This window comes from Mauremys reevesii, linkage group 6 (genome assembly GCF_016161935.1).
Source record: "Mauremys reevesii isolate NIE-2019 linkage group 6, ASM1616193v1, whole genome shotgun sequence".
NCBI lineage: Eukaryota > Metazoa > Chordata > Testudines > Geoemydidae > Mauremys > Mauremys reevesii.
Window position 1 is genome coordinate 37,650,632 of NC_052628.1, and position 16,869 is coordinate 37,667,500.

The 16,869-nt window shown below is 36.9% G+C and overlaps 1 protein-coding gene across 9 annotated transcripts in view; it reads left to right on the plus strand.

Annotated features, from left to right (window-relative positions):
- IPO11 (importin 11) overlaps positions 1-16,869 on the plus strand; it is a 232,774-nt gene that overhangs the window by 208,038 nt on the left and 7,867 nt on the right. For 7 of the 9 annotated variants that reach the window (XR_005600209.1, XM_039543641.1, XM_039543647.1 and 4 more), the window contains 3 exons: positions 369-422; positions 4,391-4,486; positions 10,293-10,377. Coding sequence is in view for 7 of the 9 variants with exons in the window: in XM_039543641.1 (XP_039399575.1) it covers positions 369-422; positions 4,391-4,486; positions 10,293-10,377 (235 nt within the window). In the remaining 2 variants the exon portion in view is untranslated. Of the gene's footprint in view, positions 1-368; positions 423-4,390; positions 4,487-10,292; positions 10,378-12,258; positions 12,325-16,869 lie in introns of all 9 variants that reach the window. The other 2 variants (XR_005600208.1, XM_039543648.1) reach the window with 2 other exon arrangements.

A 16,869-nucleotide genomic window follows, 5' to 3' on the forward strand; every position in this document is an offset into this window, starting at 1 on the left:
AGAATCCCAGAGCTGTTCAAATGCAGGAACTTGTTGAAACCAGCTTTGTATGTTCTTTGCATGCTTGGGCCATGTGCCATATATGCTATACTGTGTCCTGCTTGTTTCCCCTTTTTTCGTCCTTTTGTGTACAATTAGACTATTATACACTTCATACTGAAGCATTTGATAACTGATGTGGATTTTTAGTGTTAGAAGTTTTAACACCAAATTACGAGTTCATTTCCTAGAGGAAATTTTCTAGAATTGAGTGAAAGATGGGACAAAAACTTTTGATATCAAGATGGTTATTTAATGATAGATTAAATAAAGTAATATCAAAGCAGGTTTTTAAAAAAACTTTTCATGTATTCCCTATAATACTTCAGAAACAAAGACATGAAATATTCCAGTGCTAGATGCAGTGTCTCTCTTTTTCCTAGGTATGTAGTATATTTTTTCTTTTTTTTTTTTGATGATGATGAAAAGAGAACATTTTCACATAACTATAAGTAATCTGAAAACTGCATTTTATCATCTTTTATAAGCAATTCTTATCCTAAATATGAAAGTAAAATGAGAAGCTGACAAGAATTAAAAAAGTAGAACTTCAATTTAAAAAAATCAAGTATAGATTATTTTTACCACTACTTAAATACAGTTTTACTTTATAAGAATATTTAGAAGATAATGGATAGGACTGAGGTACGCCAATGCTCACTCCCTTCAAACAGATAAGAAATTGATTATATGGAATACATCCACCTGATCCTCACAGACTACAACAGCCCTGCATCTCTTGGGATTTCACAAAAATGTAGTATGGACAAGAGCACTTAAATTGCGTTGTGATGTCAGAAATAAACGGAACCACGTTGCATTTAACCAGTTAAGGTGACGTCTAATTGGCTATAAAATAATGGTTGAAAATTGTAGACTGGACTGGATCTATAGGTATTTCCCACAGCCTTCTGGAGGTGAGATTAATTCCACTGTCCTAATCCAGGATAGCTCTGAATCAAAGTTCTTGGATTGTGAACAACACTTACGCTTTATCTCCAGTTCTCCAATTTAATCACACATGTTACTGAGCATCATTTTGCTGTAGGCTTAGTTTACAAACTTTGGAACTCAGTAAGTTAACACTTGAAGCTGAACATGAGCAAGACAGAAGTTATGCTGGTGGATAGAGTAAAACTATCCTGAAGAGCTTGGTCTGTGGAGGCAATGTTGAAGGTGCATGCCCACAATTGGGCAGTACAGTGGATAGGTTAGGAGTGCGCCTGGATTCTTCACTAATACTAAGCTCTCACATAGCAGTCTTTGCAATATTTTGTACCGTCTCTGGTTGGCTCACAGACTTTGTCCCATCCTGGTGAATGATGTTTTGGCCTCAGTTATGCAGACCTTTGCCACCCCACAGCTGAACTGCACTGCAATATACCTGGGCATGAAGCCTTCAACATTTAGGAAACTCCAGCTAATATAAAACACTGGGGCAAGTCTCCTCAGCAACAGAGGCTACTGCAAACATATCACACCTGTCCTCCGCTCTATACACTGGCTTCCTATGGGATTTCGAATCAAGTTCAAGGTCTTCATCATTATCTTAAAGGTGCTCAATGGCTCAAGAGGCCCAGATTATCTAAAAGATCCACCACAGCTTGAAGATCAAGTCCAAGGCTGTGAACTTTGCTCTTTGGGCACAATGGAACTTTCTACAATAAGGATAGCGCTTTCTTGGAGGTGGTCCAAGACTGGAATGAACTCCCAGAGGAACTAATAACCATCACAAATCTCACTACCTTCCGCTCTAAGAGCAAGGCATATTTCTTTGGCCTTGCCTTTTCTCATATAAACATATAGCTCTGTGTGTGTGTGTGTGTGTGTGTGTGTGTGTGTAAATATATTTTTTTAAATCCAAAGTAGAACACTCCACTGCACATAATCTTCCCCTGGGGAGGGGATTAAAGAACAAACACAACTTATATTAGTCACATTGCTTAATGCATTGCTGGAGGGTACTCAGATATTATGGTAAAAGGTGCAGTATAAGAACCTGTATAGAACAGAATAGTATATCTGCAGGCCATGTACTGCTAAAGTGGCTTGTTGAGAGGTTGGATGCTCCAGCAGAGTCCATAGGAGCATTTTAGTGCCTTCATGAGACTAAGCAAGCACTGTAGTATCTGGATCAGACAAAAATGTTTCCTAAAGTATTATGTGCTCCCAATATCGCCTTTCCCAAAATAGTGAAAGTTATGAGGCCAGTTCAACAAATTCATTTTCAAGCATGAAAGGATGAAATGGGCCTTAAAATAGAACAGGACAGTCACTACCATCAACCCATCACAGTGAAGTCTAAAATACTGTTTTATAGCTGTTTTCAAAGCTAGGTACAAGGTCTTGTTTCCTTAGCTGCTTCATTCAAACTAAAACTTTAAAAAAATAAACTTTTAGTGTAGGGTTCTTCAGTCTAGCAGACAAAGACATAAAAAGATCCAATGATTGGAAGCTGAAGCTAGATAAATTCAGGTTAGATTTAAGGCACAGTTTTTTAACAGTGATGATAATTAATCATTGGAATGTTGTGGATTCTCCATCACTTGAAGTCTTTAAATCAGAATTGAATGATGCTCTAAAAGATGTGCTGGGTGACATTCTGTGGCCTGTGTTACACAGGAAGTAAAAAATAGGTCATATTGGTCCTTACTGGCCTTAATGTAAAAACAGCCTATTGCTGGTAAGGATATTCATTCAAATCCAAGATTTTTCTTGAATTTCATTTCTCACATGACTGCTTGATTAAAAAATTAAATGTAAATAATTTTGTTACTCAAGAAGGAAAGCATTTTTGGGGTATCCACAATTTGTTCACAAGCTTATATACTGCATTTTAGTACATAACCATCTTCCATTAAGACAATGTTGATATGCCCCTGCTTTAATAGCAAATTTTAGAAGTTGTTTAAGAAAAAATAGCAAAGAATCCTATGGCACCTTATAGACTAACAGACGTTTTGCAGCATGAGCTTTCGTGGGTGAATACCCACTTCTTCGGATGCAAGTGAAACATTTAAGAAAAAATGTTCTCCTTAACCTCTGAGGATAGGACAAGAAGCAATGGGCTTAAATTGCAGCAAGGATGATTTAGGTAGCGCATTAGGAAAAATTTCCTGTCAGGGTGGTTAAGCACTGGAATAAATTGCCCAGGGAGGTTGTGGAATCTTTGTCATTGAAGATTTTAAGAGCGGGTTAGACAAACACCTATCAGGGATAGTCTAGGTAATACTTAGTCCTGCCTTGAGTGCAGTGGACTGCACTAGAAGCTCTCGAGGTCCCTTCCAAGAGTTCAATTCTATGAAATATATGATAGTTATTAGAAACTGTGCTTGTTAGAATCAGTCCCAATATCATTCTTTCTTCCATATTATTAATATTTCTTAGGTTTACTGTACATAGTCTTTTTTAAAAAGAGCAAAAATACATTCTCCCTCCTCCTTGTAACAACCTTTTATGTACTTGAAAACTGTTATGTCCCCCTTCAGTCTTCTCTTCTCCAGACTAAACAAACCCAATTTTTTTCAATCTTCCTCATAGGTCATGTTTTCTAGACCTTTAATCATTTTTGTCTTCTCTGGACTTTCTCCAATTTATCCACATCTTTCCTGAAATGTAGTGCCTAGAACTGGTCACAATACTCTAGTTGAGGCCTAATCAGTGTGGAGTAGAGCAGAAGAATTACTTCCTGTGTCTCATTTACAACATTCCTGCTAATACATCTCAGAATGATGTTTGCTTTTTTTGCAACAGTGTTACACTGTTGACTTATATTTAGCTTGTGATCCACTATGATCCCCAGCTCCCTTTCCAGAGTACTCCTTTCTAGGCAGTCATTTCCCATTGTGTATGTGTTTAACTGATTATTCCTTCCTAAGTGGAGTACTTTGCATTTCTTCTTATTGAATTACATCCTATTTACTTCAGACCATTTCTCCAGTTTGTGCACATCATTTTGAGTTTTAATTCTATCCTCCAAATTTAAAGATGAATTGCACTCGTATAGTAATGATAAATGTTTTTCCCTTATGGAAGATATTTCAATTTTTGTCCAGTTTTGTAATTGTCTACAAAGTTTTTGGTATAAGTTATTGGTAGACGGAAAAAGGAAAAAAAAGAAAACTCTACATTTCTAGTTAATTTGCCTCTTCGATACTTTTAGGCACTTGTTTTGCCAGTTGCTTCTTAGCTGTTTGTGTAATTTATTTTAAAATTTTTGAAAAGCTACTTGGCAATTTGTTCAGCTGAGCATTAAATAATGAAAACACTGCAATATAGGTGTGCCCTATGCTTATCAAGCAAATTTCCTGTTTAGCTAGTCCAGTTACAACATTTTCCTGTTGTTTTCCAGTGTTATCCAAGATAAATTCTGTGGCATCATTAACATTTCTGTGGAAGGGCTGCATGATGTTATGACTGAAGATCCTGAAACAAGAACATACAAAGAGTAAGTGGAAAATTTAATGAACCTGTGTGTGCTGAATAGTACCAGCGGTTTCAGATTTGCGCTCTCTCTCTCTTTTTCCCCCAACCCTCCTTGGAAAAACTGCTTTGGGGAATTGAGACATTTGCATGTTCTGATGAAGTCTGTTTTCACAATAGTATTATTTTTTTTGTATGGTGTTTTTGGGAGTATTGAAGCATGAGAAAAGTATTGTAATTTTGTAACAGGCTTGAAGTAGGAGTAGAGTAAATTAGACTTTGGCTAATAACTTCATCTACCACATATTTTTACAAATTGTGTGTGATTTGTAAGACCATGTGGTAGGTAAATATATGAGGCAATGTCTAATTTGTAAGGCTGTTGATTAATCGCAGTTAACTCATGCGATTAACTCAAAAAAATTAATACCGATTAATCACAGTTTTAATTTCACTGTTAAACAATAGACTACTAATTGAAATGTATTAAATATTTTGGATATTTTTCTACATTTTCATATACATTGTATTCTGTGTTGTAATTGAAATCAAAGTATATATTATTTTTATTACAAATATTTGCACTGTAAAAATTATAAAAGAAATAGCATTTTTCAATTCACCTCATACAAGTACTGTAGTGCAATTTCTTTGTCGTGAAAGTGCAATTTACAAAAGTAGGGTTTTTTTTGTTTTGTTACCTAACTGCACTCAAAAACAAAAAAAATGTAAAACTTTAGAGCCTACAAGTCCACTCAGTCATGCTTCTTGTTCAGCCAATCGCCAAGACAAACAAGTTTGTTTACATTTACAGGAGATAATGTTGCCCTCTTCTTATTTACAATGTCACCAAAAAATGAGAACAGGTATTTGCATGGCACTTTTGTAGCCGGCATTGCAAGGTATTTACATACCAGATATGCTAAATATTCATATGCCCCTTCATATGCCCACCATTCCAGAGGACAATATTTAAATAAATGGTATTCTATTATTGTTTAAAATGCGATTAATCATGATTAATTTTTTTAAGCGCTTGACAGCCCTATTAACTTGGTCTCTTATTGTATGGCTTTTCATGAGCATGTGTGCACTTACACCCCTACGTATATATATTAAAGAGCATTTGGTTTATAAATTATATGTACTTCATTCAGTGTTTCTCCTAAGGTGGTATCAATGAAACCATACGTTTTTCAGGCTTGTTCCCAAAGCAACAAAGCTTGCCTGTTGAGACTAAATTGTATAAAATGGACATAAAATGACCTTGAGTTATTGCTTAAAACCATGTGCTTTTGCAAAATATCCTGTTTCTAGTACTTGGGGTGAAAATCAAGACCAGATGAAATTTGGTACCCAACTTACAGCACTGGAGAGACTGGGAGCCCATAAATCCATGATACGCCCACATCTCGAATACTGTGTACAGATGTGGTCTCCTCACCTCAAAAAAGATATTCTAGCACTAGAAAAGGTTCAGAAAAGGGCAACTAAAATGATTAGGGGTTTAGAGAGGGTCCCACGAGGAAAGATTAAAGAGGCTAGGACTCTTCAGCTTGGAAAAGAGAAGACTAAGGGGGGACATGATAGAGGTATATGAAATCATGAGTGATGTTGAGAAAGTGGATAAGGAAAAGTTATTTACTTATTCCCATAATACAAGAACTAGGGGTCACCAAATGAAATTAATAGGCAGCAGGTTTAAAACAAATAAAAGGAAGTTCTTCTTCACGCAGCGCACAGTCAACTTGTGGAACTCCTTACCTGAGGAGGTTGTGAAGGCTAGGACTATAACAATGTTTAAAAGGGGACTGGATAAATTCATGGTGGCTAAGTCCATAAATGGCTATTAGCCAGGATGGGTAAAGAATGGTGTCCCTAGCCTCTGTTCGTCAGAGGATGGAGATGGATGGCAGGAGAGAGATCACTTGATCATTGCCTGTTAGGTTCACTCCCTCTGGGGCACCTGGCATTGGCCACTGTTGGTAGACAGATACTGGGCTAGATGGACCTTTGGTCTGACCCGGTACGGCCTTTCTTATGTTCTTATTCTACAAGAGTAACCCTTTCTCCACAGTCTGATGAAGCAGTTTCTTGAGAGAGAAAGGAATGTTACTAATCAGTAACTGGAGCTCTCAAAATATATTGTTGCTACAGATCCACATTGATCCATCCTCCTTCCTTGCTTCTTGGGAGTACAGCAGCTAGTTTAGATGAAGTAGAGAAATGAATACTTATGTGACAAGGCCTGGTTCTTGGGTCCGCAGATGGAGGCACACACAGGCCCGGATGTTTAAAATATGTTAGAATGGTTGTCAAATTGCAAGCAAGTGTGCCTCCTACAGTGTCTCTCTGCAGAGGCTATATATTATGAGAACTCTAGTAATTGGTAAGAAATGTTCCTTCTACGGAGGTCATAAGCACTGTGACTCAGGTGTTTTCAGACTTACAAAAATTCTTTAACAACTTTAGAAGTATTTCTAAGTCACAATGTATTTATGGTCAGGTAGAGCCTTTGTCATTCTGAATGTGCTGCTCTGCCTAAATGCATTAAAACTACATAAATTACAGAGGTATTTCTGAGTTTAAAAATACAAATGTAGGTGCTGCTTTCCCACATCCAATTCCTTTATGCCTTAATTCTCCTGATACATTTACAATGAATTATAAAAAATAAATAAAATAAAATTCACAATAGTGAAGAGTAAATCTTTTTGTTAATGGAAAAAACAAAGACTAGCAATACACATCAATATAAGCAGTCATCATATTCCCCAAGCAGAGGCCATATCAGCTACAAGAGAGAGAAAGCAGGATTTTACATATAAACATCTTCGTATTGACAACACTCACAAATATGTATGAGGGGAAAAAAATCTGTTCTTCAGTGCTATGGTACTAAGGATATCAAAATACAATTTATTCTAGAAAGCAAGAGTGTCGTTATTGAGATTTTCTCCAGCATGTTTATCTTCTGTCAAGTTAGAGGATGTCTTAGCTGAAAAATAATTTGAATTCGGTTTACAACTTTATCTTGAAAAAAATCAGTGTTGTTCAGGCTCATACATAATACACTGTTCCTCTGTTTAATTTGGCAGCTTTAATTTAACAGGGATATTAAACAGGAAGAAGTTAAATTCCGCTGTATATTTTAACCCCCTGCTGAAAAAATTAAAAAGTGTTCCCTTTGAACTACATCAAACACATCCCTGCAAGAAAAAACAGAACTTTAAAACCCAGAGAGAACTCATAATTTCTTCATCTCATCAGCTCCAAAATTCAATGTCAATCTGACAAAAGAACAGATATCACAATGAAAGCAGAGTGTGATGTCATAGCTGACATTGGTTCAAAATATGGATCATCCATTTTAAACAGATCCCTCTTGTACCAGTGAAGAGAGCATGGCGCTTAAGCATTATAATGCAGGAATAAAGATCTTACTATAGGAGAGGAGCGTTCCTTTAATTTCAAGCATCTCTTAGATATCATTTAAACACATTGAGGGGGCTGTTAATTAAGTAACTCTGTCAGCATGGAAGAGAAATGTACAAAATATAAATTGATTGACTATTTTGTGTTTTCCATTGCAACACAGCATCAAACCAGTAATCTGTGTAGCCTGTTATCCTGAATCTGACAATGACCAAGACCAGATGCTTCAGAGGAAGGTTGCAATAAACTCTGTAGTAGATAAATAAGGATAAACTGCCTGATAGGGGACACTGCTTTCTAACCACTTTGTATGTTTTAAATTGGTTTATGCCCTAAAGCAGGAGGTCTTTATATCCGGTATAAAAGAACTAGTTTTTACCCTATGTAATATAACTATGGATGTTCTCATTTTTCATCCAAGTGTGTAAACCTTGTGACAATGAGTTGTACAGATTAAGTATGTGCTGTGTAAAAAAAAAAAAAAAAAAAAGCAATTCCTTTATCAGATTTTAATATATTACTTTTAAATTTCATGGAATATTCTGTGTTCCGCTCTGCTTCTCAGAGGTTCATTGTCCTGAATTAAAGTCTCAGTTTGTTCATGTAAAGAAGCAAGTTTACTTGCTGTACTGGTTTGTGTAAGTCACCTAAACTCCATGCTGAGGTATGAATCAAATCCAATTTCTGTTTCACTGATTCATGAGTCGTTACCAGAGCGAATTGTTGTGTGGTTAGAACTTACTAACATTTTCTGCCTCTTCATTTTGTGTAATTTCTGAAAGTATTATTTCAGATGTAAGTGGCAAAGTCTGATTTTGTTAACTGCCAGGTGGTCCATAACACTACTACCTCCTTACCATAGGCTTTTGTAAAGAGCTCTGTGGATTTGGTTATTTTATGGTTGGTAGTTTGTTACTAGGTAAGAATCTCTCTCTAATTGTCTTCCTCGATGTTTATTTAGACACTAAAGGAACTGGGATAAGGCTAAGGTTGTATTAATGTTTTGTCAAGGGCAGTTTTTGTTTTTGTTCCCCCCTCGCAGAGACAGTTTATTTACTATCTCCAATGAAAAAATACTAAAAAATCTTAGACTTCATTTATAATGCAGCCTGGAACCTTCATTGGCAACCTGGGTTTACACCACAATGGTGCAGACTCCATGGCTTATCTTAAATATAAAACAAGGGGAGCCCCTGGGTTCTGTGGTTGCTGTTCAAACACACACTTCTGTTTCACATTGCTAACGAGGACTAATGGGTGTTTCCCTTTATATATATATATAATAGTTTTGTAGTATGCGGTTGACTTGCAAAGGGGAGAGAAAGGATCTGTGAACTAACTAGTGTCAGAACTGATGCGAGTCTTGTGATACATTTCCCAAGTATAGAGATGTCCTAAGAGAGAACAGTCTAGAAACAAAGGGAACTGACACCTTCTTCAGTAGCTCATTGAGGCACATTTGGACTGCAGCTTCTTCACCACAGAGGGCTTATTACATTATTTATTGGCTCATCATAATTTTGGGATCAGAAATTTGCAGCCCCACATCCATATGTGTGCCTGTCCTTTCATTTCTACCGTTCTACATCTCCTTTTGAAAATTAATTTCTTATTCACCAATTCACTTTTATTAAAGACCCTAATCACTTTTTACCATAATAAAACAAACCTCTGAGAGCCATTTTTAAAATGCACGAAGCATTTATGACATGTGAAATACTGGGATTATATAGCACTGTTATTAAACTGAACCTTGAAAAACCTTAATGAAAGAATATGTTAAACCACCACTGAGCACAAAAGTGAGGACAACTTTATTAGCAAGCAGCATTCAACAGTAGGCTTACTTTTCTGTCTTGGCACATGCACAGTTCCTATAAAGCAGAGCCAAGCCCTAAGCATCTGAAATTTTTAAATTTTACTTCAAAACCTCACTTAAACCAGAGACTTAAATAGAAAAACATTTGAGCCCTCTCTGTAACCACAGTAACTTCTAAATCCATATGTCTATTTAGTGTAGCAAACATACAAACTGAAAAGGGACTTGGTTTTATATATGATGTGGGAATATATGTTTTAAAAACTGGCTCAATATATTTTGCTGAAAACAAGTTGTCTAAGCAGGTTGGCAATTTAGAAAGGACACTATTGCCTCTAACAGTGGAAGAACCCCTTTACAATAAAATAGGTACCGCTAAACCTCTTGAGTGACATGGGATCTTTTATGTTATCTGTTGATATCCTGTTGAGGTAGCTACTGTTAAAAAGCAGTGGTAGTTTTTAAATAACTTATACATATTTTTCCATTATCTTGAATACCTAGTTAGTCTGCCATTTATTTTTTGAGTATTTTAACTGTTAGTGTGAATTTACAATATCTGTATTCCTGTTCTTAGCTGCATGTTGATGTCTCATTTTGAGGAGCCCAAAGTAACAGAAGATGAGGAACCTCCTACAGAACAGGACAAAAGGAAGAAGATGGTAAGTTCTTGATATCTTTAGTTAAATGTTTAGAGTTATAATTTAATACAGTAGTCAACCTTAAGTCTTTGCCACTGGATTTGGTTCATCCATTGTTGTAATTTATAGTACGCTTTAAAACTCTGTTCCCAACCTGAGAGGTCAGGAACCATTAGGACAAACTGCATAGCATAGACAATTATACTTTTGCATTTTTTTTCAGACTCTAAAGTCTAGTAAAGAACAAAATTGTCAGACACATAGATGAACATAATTTGTTGGGGAATAGTCAACACGGTATTTGTAAAGGAAAATCATGCCTCACCAATCTACTAGAATTCTTTAAGGGGGTCAAAAAGCATGTGGACAAGGGGGATCAAGTGCATATAATGTATTTAGATTTTCAGAAAGCTTTTGACAAGGTCCTTCACCAAAGGCTCTTAAGCAAAGTAAGCAGTCATGGGATAAGAGGGAAGGTTCTCTCATGGTTTGGTAACTGGTTAAAAGATAGGAAACAAAGGATAGGAATAAATGGTCAGTTTTCAGAATGGAGAGAGGTAAATAGTGGTGTCCCCCAGGGGTCTGTACCGGGCCCAGTCCTATTTAATATCATCATAAATGATCTGGAAAAAGGGGTAAACAGTGAGGTGGCAAAATTTGCAGATGTTATAAAACTACTCAAGATAGCCAGGCAGATGGCAAATTGCTACAAAAGGATCTCTCAAAAATGGGTGCTTGGGCAACAAAATGGCAGATGAAATTGAAAGTTGATAAATACAAAGTAATGCACATTGGAAAACATAATCCCAACTATACATATAAAATCATGGGGTCTAAATTAGCTGTTTCCACTCAAGAAAGAGATCTTGGAATCATTATGGATAGTTCTCCTAAAACATCCACTCAATGTGCAGCAGCAGTCAAAAAAGTGAACAGAATGTTGGGCATCATTAAGAAAGGGATAGATAATAAAACAGAAAATATCATATTGCCTGTGTATAAATCCATGGTAAGCCCACATCTTGAATACTGTGTGCAGACGTGGTCATCCCATCTCAAAAAAGATATATTGGAATTGGAAAAGGTTCAGAAAAGGGCAACAAAAAAATGATTGGGGTATGGAACGGCTGCTGTATGAGGAGAAATTAATAAGACTGGGACTTTTTAGCTTGGAAAAGAGATGACTAAGGTGGAATATGATAGAGGTCTATAAAATCATGACTGGTGTGGAGAAAGTAAAGAAGGAAGTGTTGTTTACTCCTTCTCATAACAGAAGAACTTGAGGCCACCAAATGAAATGAATAGGCAGCAGGTTTAAAACAAACAAAAGGAAGTATTTTTTCACGCAATGCACAGTCAACCTGTGGAACTCCTTGCCAGAGGATGTTGTGAAGGCCAAGACTATAACAGGGTTCAAAAAAGAACTAGATAAATTCATGGAGGATAGGTTCATCAATGGCTGTTAGCTAGGATGGCCAGGATGGTGTCTCTAGCCTCTGTTTGCCAGAAGCTGGGAATGGGTGATAGGGGATGGATCACTTGAGGATTCCCTCTTGGGCACCTGGCATTGGTCACTATCAGAAGACAGGATACTGGGCCAGATAGACCTTTGGTCTGACTCAGTATAGCCATTCTTATTTTCTTAAAGAAATGCTGCCAAGAAGTGATGGGAGTGGGGGAGAGGGAGAAAAAAAACCTTCAATATGTCTTCCAGTTTTTGCCTATGTCTCAAACAGGAACATTACTAAGGATTTCCAAACATTTATATTTTTTTTTCTGCAAGAAAGACTAAGCACAGAATAGTTGTTAGAAAATGTTTCAAGTTTCTATCCTGTAGAACAGAAGTGACAGTTTATATCTGTAACGATTTGTTTAATTCATATTTCATTCTTTCTTTGGTAGGAAGCCAACATCTTATATAAACATTTGACTTTCCTGTTTTTGGCATACGGTTTGCAGTTTCCTCAGGTGGTTCTTAATTTCCTTAAATTGTATGCTAATTTTAAGTAGAGCCAATTAGTGTTTTAGGTCAACTCTTTGCATATTAATCTAGCTAAATCCACTTTTCATTAAAACCGCAGTATCCCTAATTACAATAATCCCATTCAGCTGTTTTTAATTTTGTTTTTAATTCTAAACTTCCGTAGTTTTTTAAGTTAATTAGAACATATTAATTTTTAAAAAATGAAACAGTTTCACAATCCACAAAAATATTATCCTACTGACACATAGCAAATTTTTTGGTAACCTTTTATGATGATAATGGTTTGATTGCTTTAATAGAGCCAAATTCAGTAAGAATGCAATGCTTGTAAATTGTTTTGAAGCCCTGTTTGCAACAAAATTCTATGCTAAGTGCTCCCTTTTTTGGCAGCAGGTACCCAGACCCAACAATGGTAGTTCAGGATATATTTGCTGTTGCATAAAATAATCCACTTCTTCCCTTCCTCTTAGTTGTTGTCTTCTATTCCAAGCTTGAATTTTTGTTCTTCCTCCCTAGGTTGTTTTTTTTCCCTGATAGGGTACTGATATATAGAACCCATCATCTGAGCTGTCATAGACCAAGCCACAGAATGACATTGTATGCCATTCACCTTTTTAATTTACTTTCTGTGTCTCATTTGAGACCATGCAGACTCACTACCAACCAGGTTTTCCAAACACTGACATTTACAAGAAACCTACCATATTATATAGGGAGGTAGGGTAGGTTAACATATTTCTTTCAGGTAGGAAGGCAGTAGCGTGGAGAAGCAGAGGAGGGAGTCCTAGATAACAGGGAAATCCTCAGTGGTAACTGGTAATCATCCTAACAGTCACAGTAAGTGATAAGGAGAAATCCAGGGTCTGCACTTCTGCAACTGAGCCACCAAAAGCAAATTTGCCAGTGAGAGGGAATGTAGTATCTCTCTAGTGTAATTTTGTTATTTTATTAGACAAAATATTTCTTTGAGTAATGGAACATTTACATAAAAGGGCTGAATCTGCTATGCCAAAAATCATTTTTTGAAAATGATATCATGATATTAAGCATGTGTATTTCTTCTTTTGTCTGCATTGTTTTATCAGCTGACTTCTAAGAATGAATGGTGGTTCTTTGAGTGCTTGCTCATGTCAATTCCATTCTAGGTGTGTGCGCAGTTGTCACGGACTTTTGCCTTAGCAGTATTTGTAGAGCCAGCTATGGAATGTCACAGGCCTATGCCTGTAAGTGACCCCCACAGCACCCTCAAGTGCTAGGGGAGTCACGTGTAAAGGATGAATGCTGTATTTGTAAACATTTTCGACCCAGGACTCAGAAAGAGCAGGATATTCTTTTGCGGGCTCTGCTCATGGAGGCGGCCCTTCATCTGGCTTCCGAGCCATCAATTTTGGCAGGTACAATTTTAACTTATGGGACTCCCTTCATAAGTTCAAGGAGTCCCTCCCTCAGGATCTAGACCAGGAATTTGGCACTCTGGTGGAGGAGGGCGCTACGGCAGCTAGGTGCTCTCTCTAGATAACATGGGACGCAGTGGACTCAGTGGCCAGGGTGGTCACATTGGCAGTGGTCATGAGGCACAGCTCCTGGCTTCAGACCACCAGCCTGTCCCAAGAGCTGCAGACCTCTATCCAGGACCTCACATTCGATGGGAACGGTTTCTTTTTGAACCAGACTGATGCAAAGCTGCATGGGTTAAAGTACACTCAGGCCATCCTTCGCTCGCTGGGCATGCATACGCCCCAGTCTGCATGGAAGCAGTTCTGGCCACCCCTGCCACCAAGGCCTTGGCAGCCTCGTGAAGGGTCAGCATGAAGAAGGTGAGAGAGAGACAAGCTTTTGAGACACCTAGAATTGAATCGACATGAGCAAGCACTTGAAGAAGAAAAAACAGTTACCTACCTTTTCATAACTGTTGTTCAAGATATGTTGCTCGTGTCCATTCTGTTATCTGCCCTCCTGCCCCTCTGTTGGGGTTATCGCCAAGAAGGAACTTAGAGGGCATAGGGCTGGCGGCGCTTGATATACCAACACATGAATGTGGCACTCAAGGGGGTGCCAGAGCTGACCCTATGGATACCGCTAAGGCAAAAATCTCCAACGACTGCACACGTGGGCACACGCACACCTAGAATGGAATGGACATGAGCAGCACTTCTCGAAGAACAACAGTTACAAAAGATAGGTAACCGTTTTTTACTTTTGAATGATTGACAGTGCAACCTGTCAGAAATCTACTGCGTTCTTTTTTCAAGCATTATGGAGAGATTACTTTATTTGTAAATGTAGTTTTAGGAAGAGGATAGCAAGTTAGTTACTAGAGTGTTATTATCGCTATATTTAAGAGTGTTTCAGTACAGCAGTTAAGTTTTTCTCAAGTACATCATGCTCCATTAATTGTAAATTTAGGGCCAGACTCTCAGATGCACTTAATCCATCTGGCAGTAAATAGTCTGTAATCAAACAGTAGTTCCATGACCCATGAGATGTTGGGAACACAATGGAAAGAGTCTCTGTAAAGTGAAGGTTAAATAATACTTTCTGGTCAGTTAAGGATTATTTAATTTAAACACCACTGAAGTTTTATCCTGGAATAAAATGTTAATTCACTGCTGTATAGTTTTAGAGATGGATTTCTTCTGATAATGAGTATCACAACATAACTGAAACATTTTTTAAGTGACATAACAGTGTGCACCGCATACTTGATAGAGATTGGGCATGCTTAACTTTATATTGAAGGAAATTATTTTTTGGTTGAAGTTAGACTGTACTTTTATATGGGTATGTATTTGGGAGGGTTTTTTTTATTCTCTTGCCTAGTATTTCTTATAATCTGGTGAGAAAATAACAAATATATACACACTATGAGAAATGGTACTTCTTGTTCATTGCTTATAATCGAAAAAAGTTAACCACGGTGATTATAAAGAGACTATTGATTTGTCTCTCTTATTATATTGTAAATCTAACTCTGAGGATTAGGCTGCATATTACTCATCCCTGCCTGCTTTTGAGTTAAAGTATCTGTCTGATCCTTTCCCATGAGATAAGTTAGTCCCTGGGGAAGTCATGCAATGCCATTTTTCTAATGAGACTCTAGATAGCTAAATATACTTAAAGGAAAAAGAATCCAGTTTGCATAGGCATGTTGGCTGAAAGTTTTGTAAAGTAAAAAGCCTTTCTCACAATAAATAACCCATTGAATATTTTATCAGCAGAATTTTTTTTTTATTTTCTAGCTTCCTTGTTGCAGCCATCTTGCTGAAAAATGATTTTATTGGGATTTTTTTGTACATAATGTAGTGCATCACACATAAATATAGATTTATAATAAGTATACAGAAATCAATAAGAAAAATATTGGTACAGTACTAATTATAAATAGCTTTATTTAGTTTTTTCCTTATTAGCTTGTTTACAATACAATGCACACAGTAAAATATTGTTTCCCATACAGAGCAACAGTATTGTTGATAGCATGAGAACAATTTGGTCTTAATCAACAAAACTGTGGATTATTTCTCTTTAACATCTCCAAGGTTCTACTGGCATTGAACCCTCATTGCTTAAGATAAAAAACAAACAAACATGAATTTAATCTCTTTTCAAGCTTAAAGCCACATTAACCTCTCTCCCTGTGTGCTGCAAGTTCTGTGCTAGGTCTCTAAGAGGCTCAGCCCAGAACCTCACCCTCTGTCTCTGCTCATTGGGACAGGGACTTGTATATTCTATATTTGTACAGCACCCAATCCTGATCATGACCTCTGGATATTATCATAATATAAATAACTGGGAAATAAGAGCTCTACCAGAATCAGTGACTTGATCCCAGTGCACACTTCTGAGTCAGTTCTGACCTCACAGTGGTGGCATCATAATAAATTAGTAACTGCTTTGAGGTACTTATATACTACATTGATGGTAGTCTGATAAATACCTAGACAAAGAGAACTTGTTTCAACATTCAAAGTACTATTTACCAGCCTGTTAGAAAGCTATGCAGCAGTGTTTCATATGCCAACTACAATGGTATCTGCTTAATTGGGACACTTTACTGAGTCTGTCATCGTGATTAAGCAGCTGTTCTGATCATCTTTTTTTTATAAACAGTCTGAAAAGCTTTATAATGAAAGATAACACTGAACTGAATAAAAAGGCTGATCCTGAACTGATATTCAATACATTTCTTCTTTTAATCTTTCATCGGCCATTTCTGAATTAGAAGGCTAAGCATTTCAAATGTAAATATTACTTAACCCCTTGACACTGACTGAATCCTCATTGAGCAGAATTTTTGCTAATGCTGTCCCAATAAAGCAACAATCAAGCCATACACTGTAATTAGACTAGTTCAATTTTTCAGGAAAATGTCTCACTAAAGTTGCTGTCCTTATTAAGCATATGCTAATTCAATGTAGTAGACCAATAATAATAATAATAATATGTATTTCTGTAAGGCCTACCTTATGAAGATCTCCAAACACAACACGTTAGGTAGAATTGAGTAGTAGTATTCCTGACGTTTATCC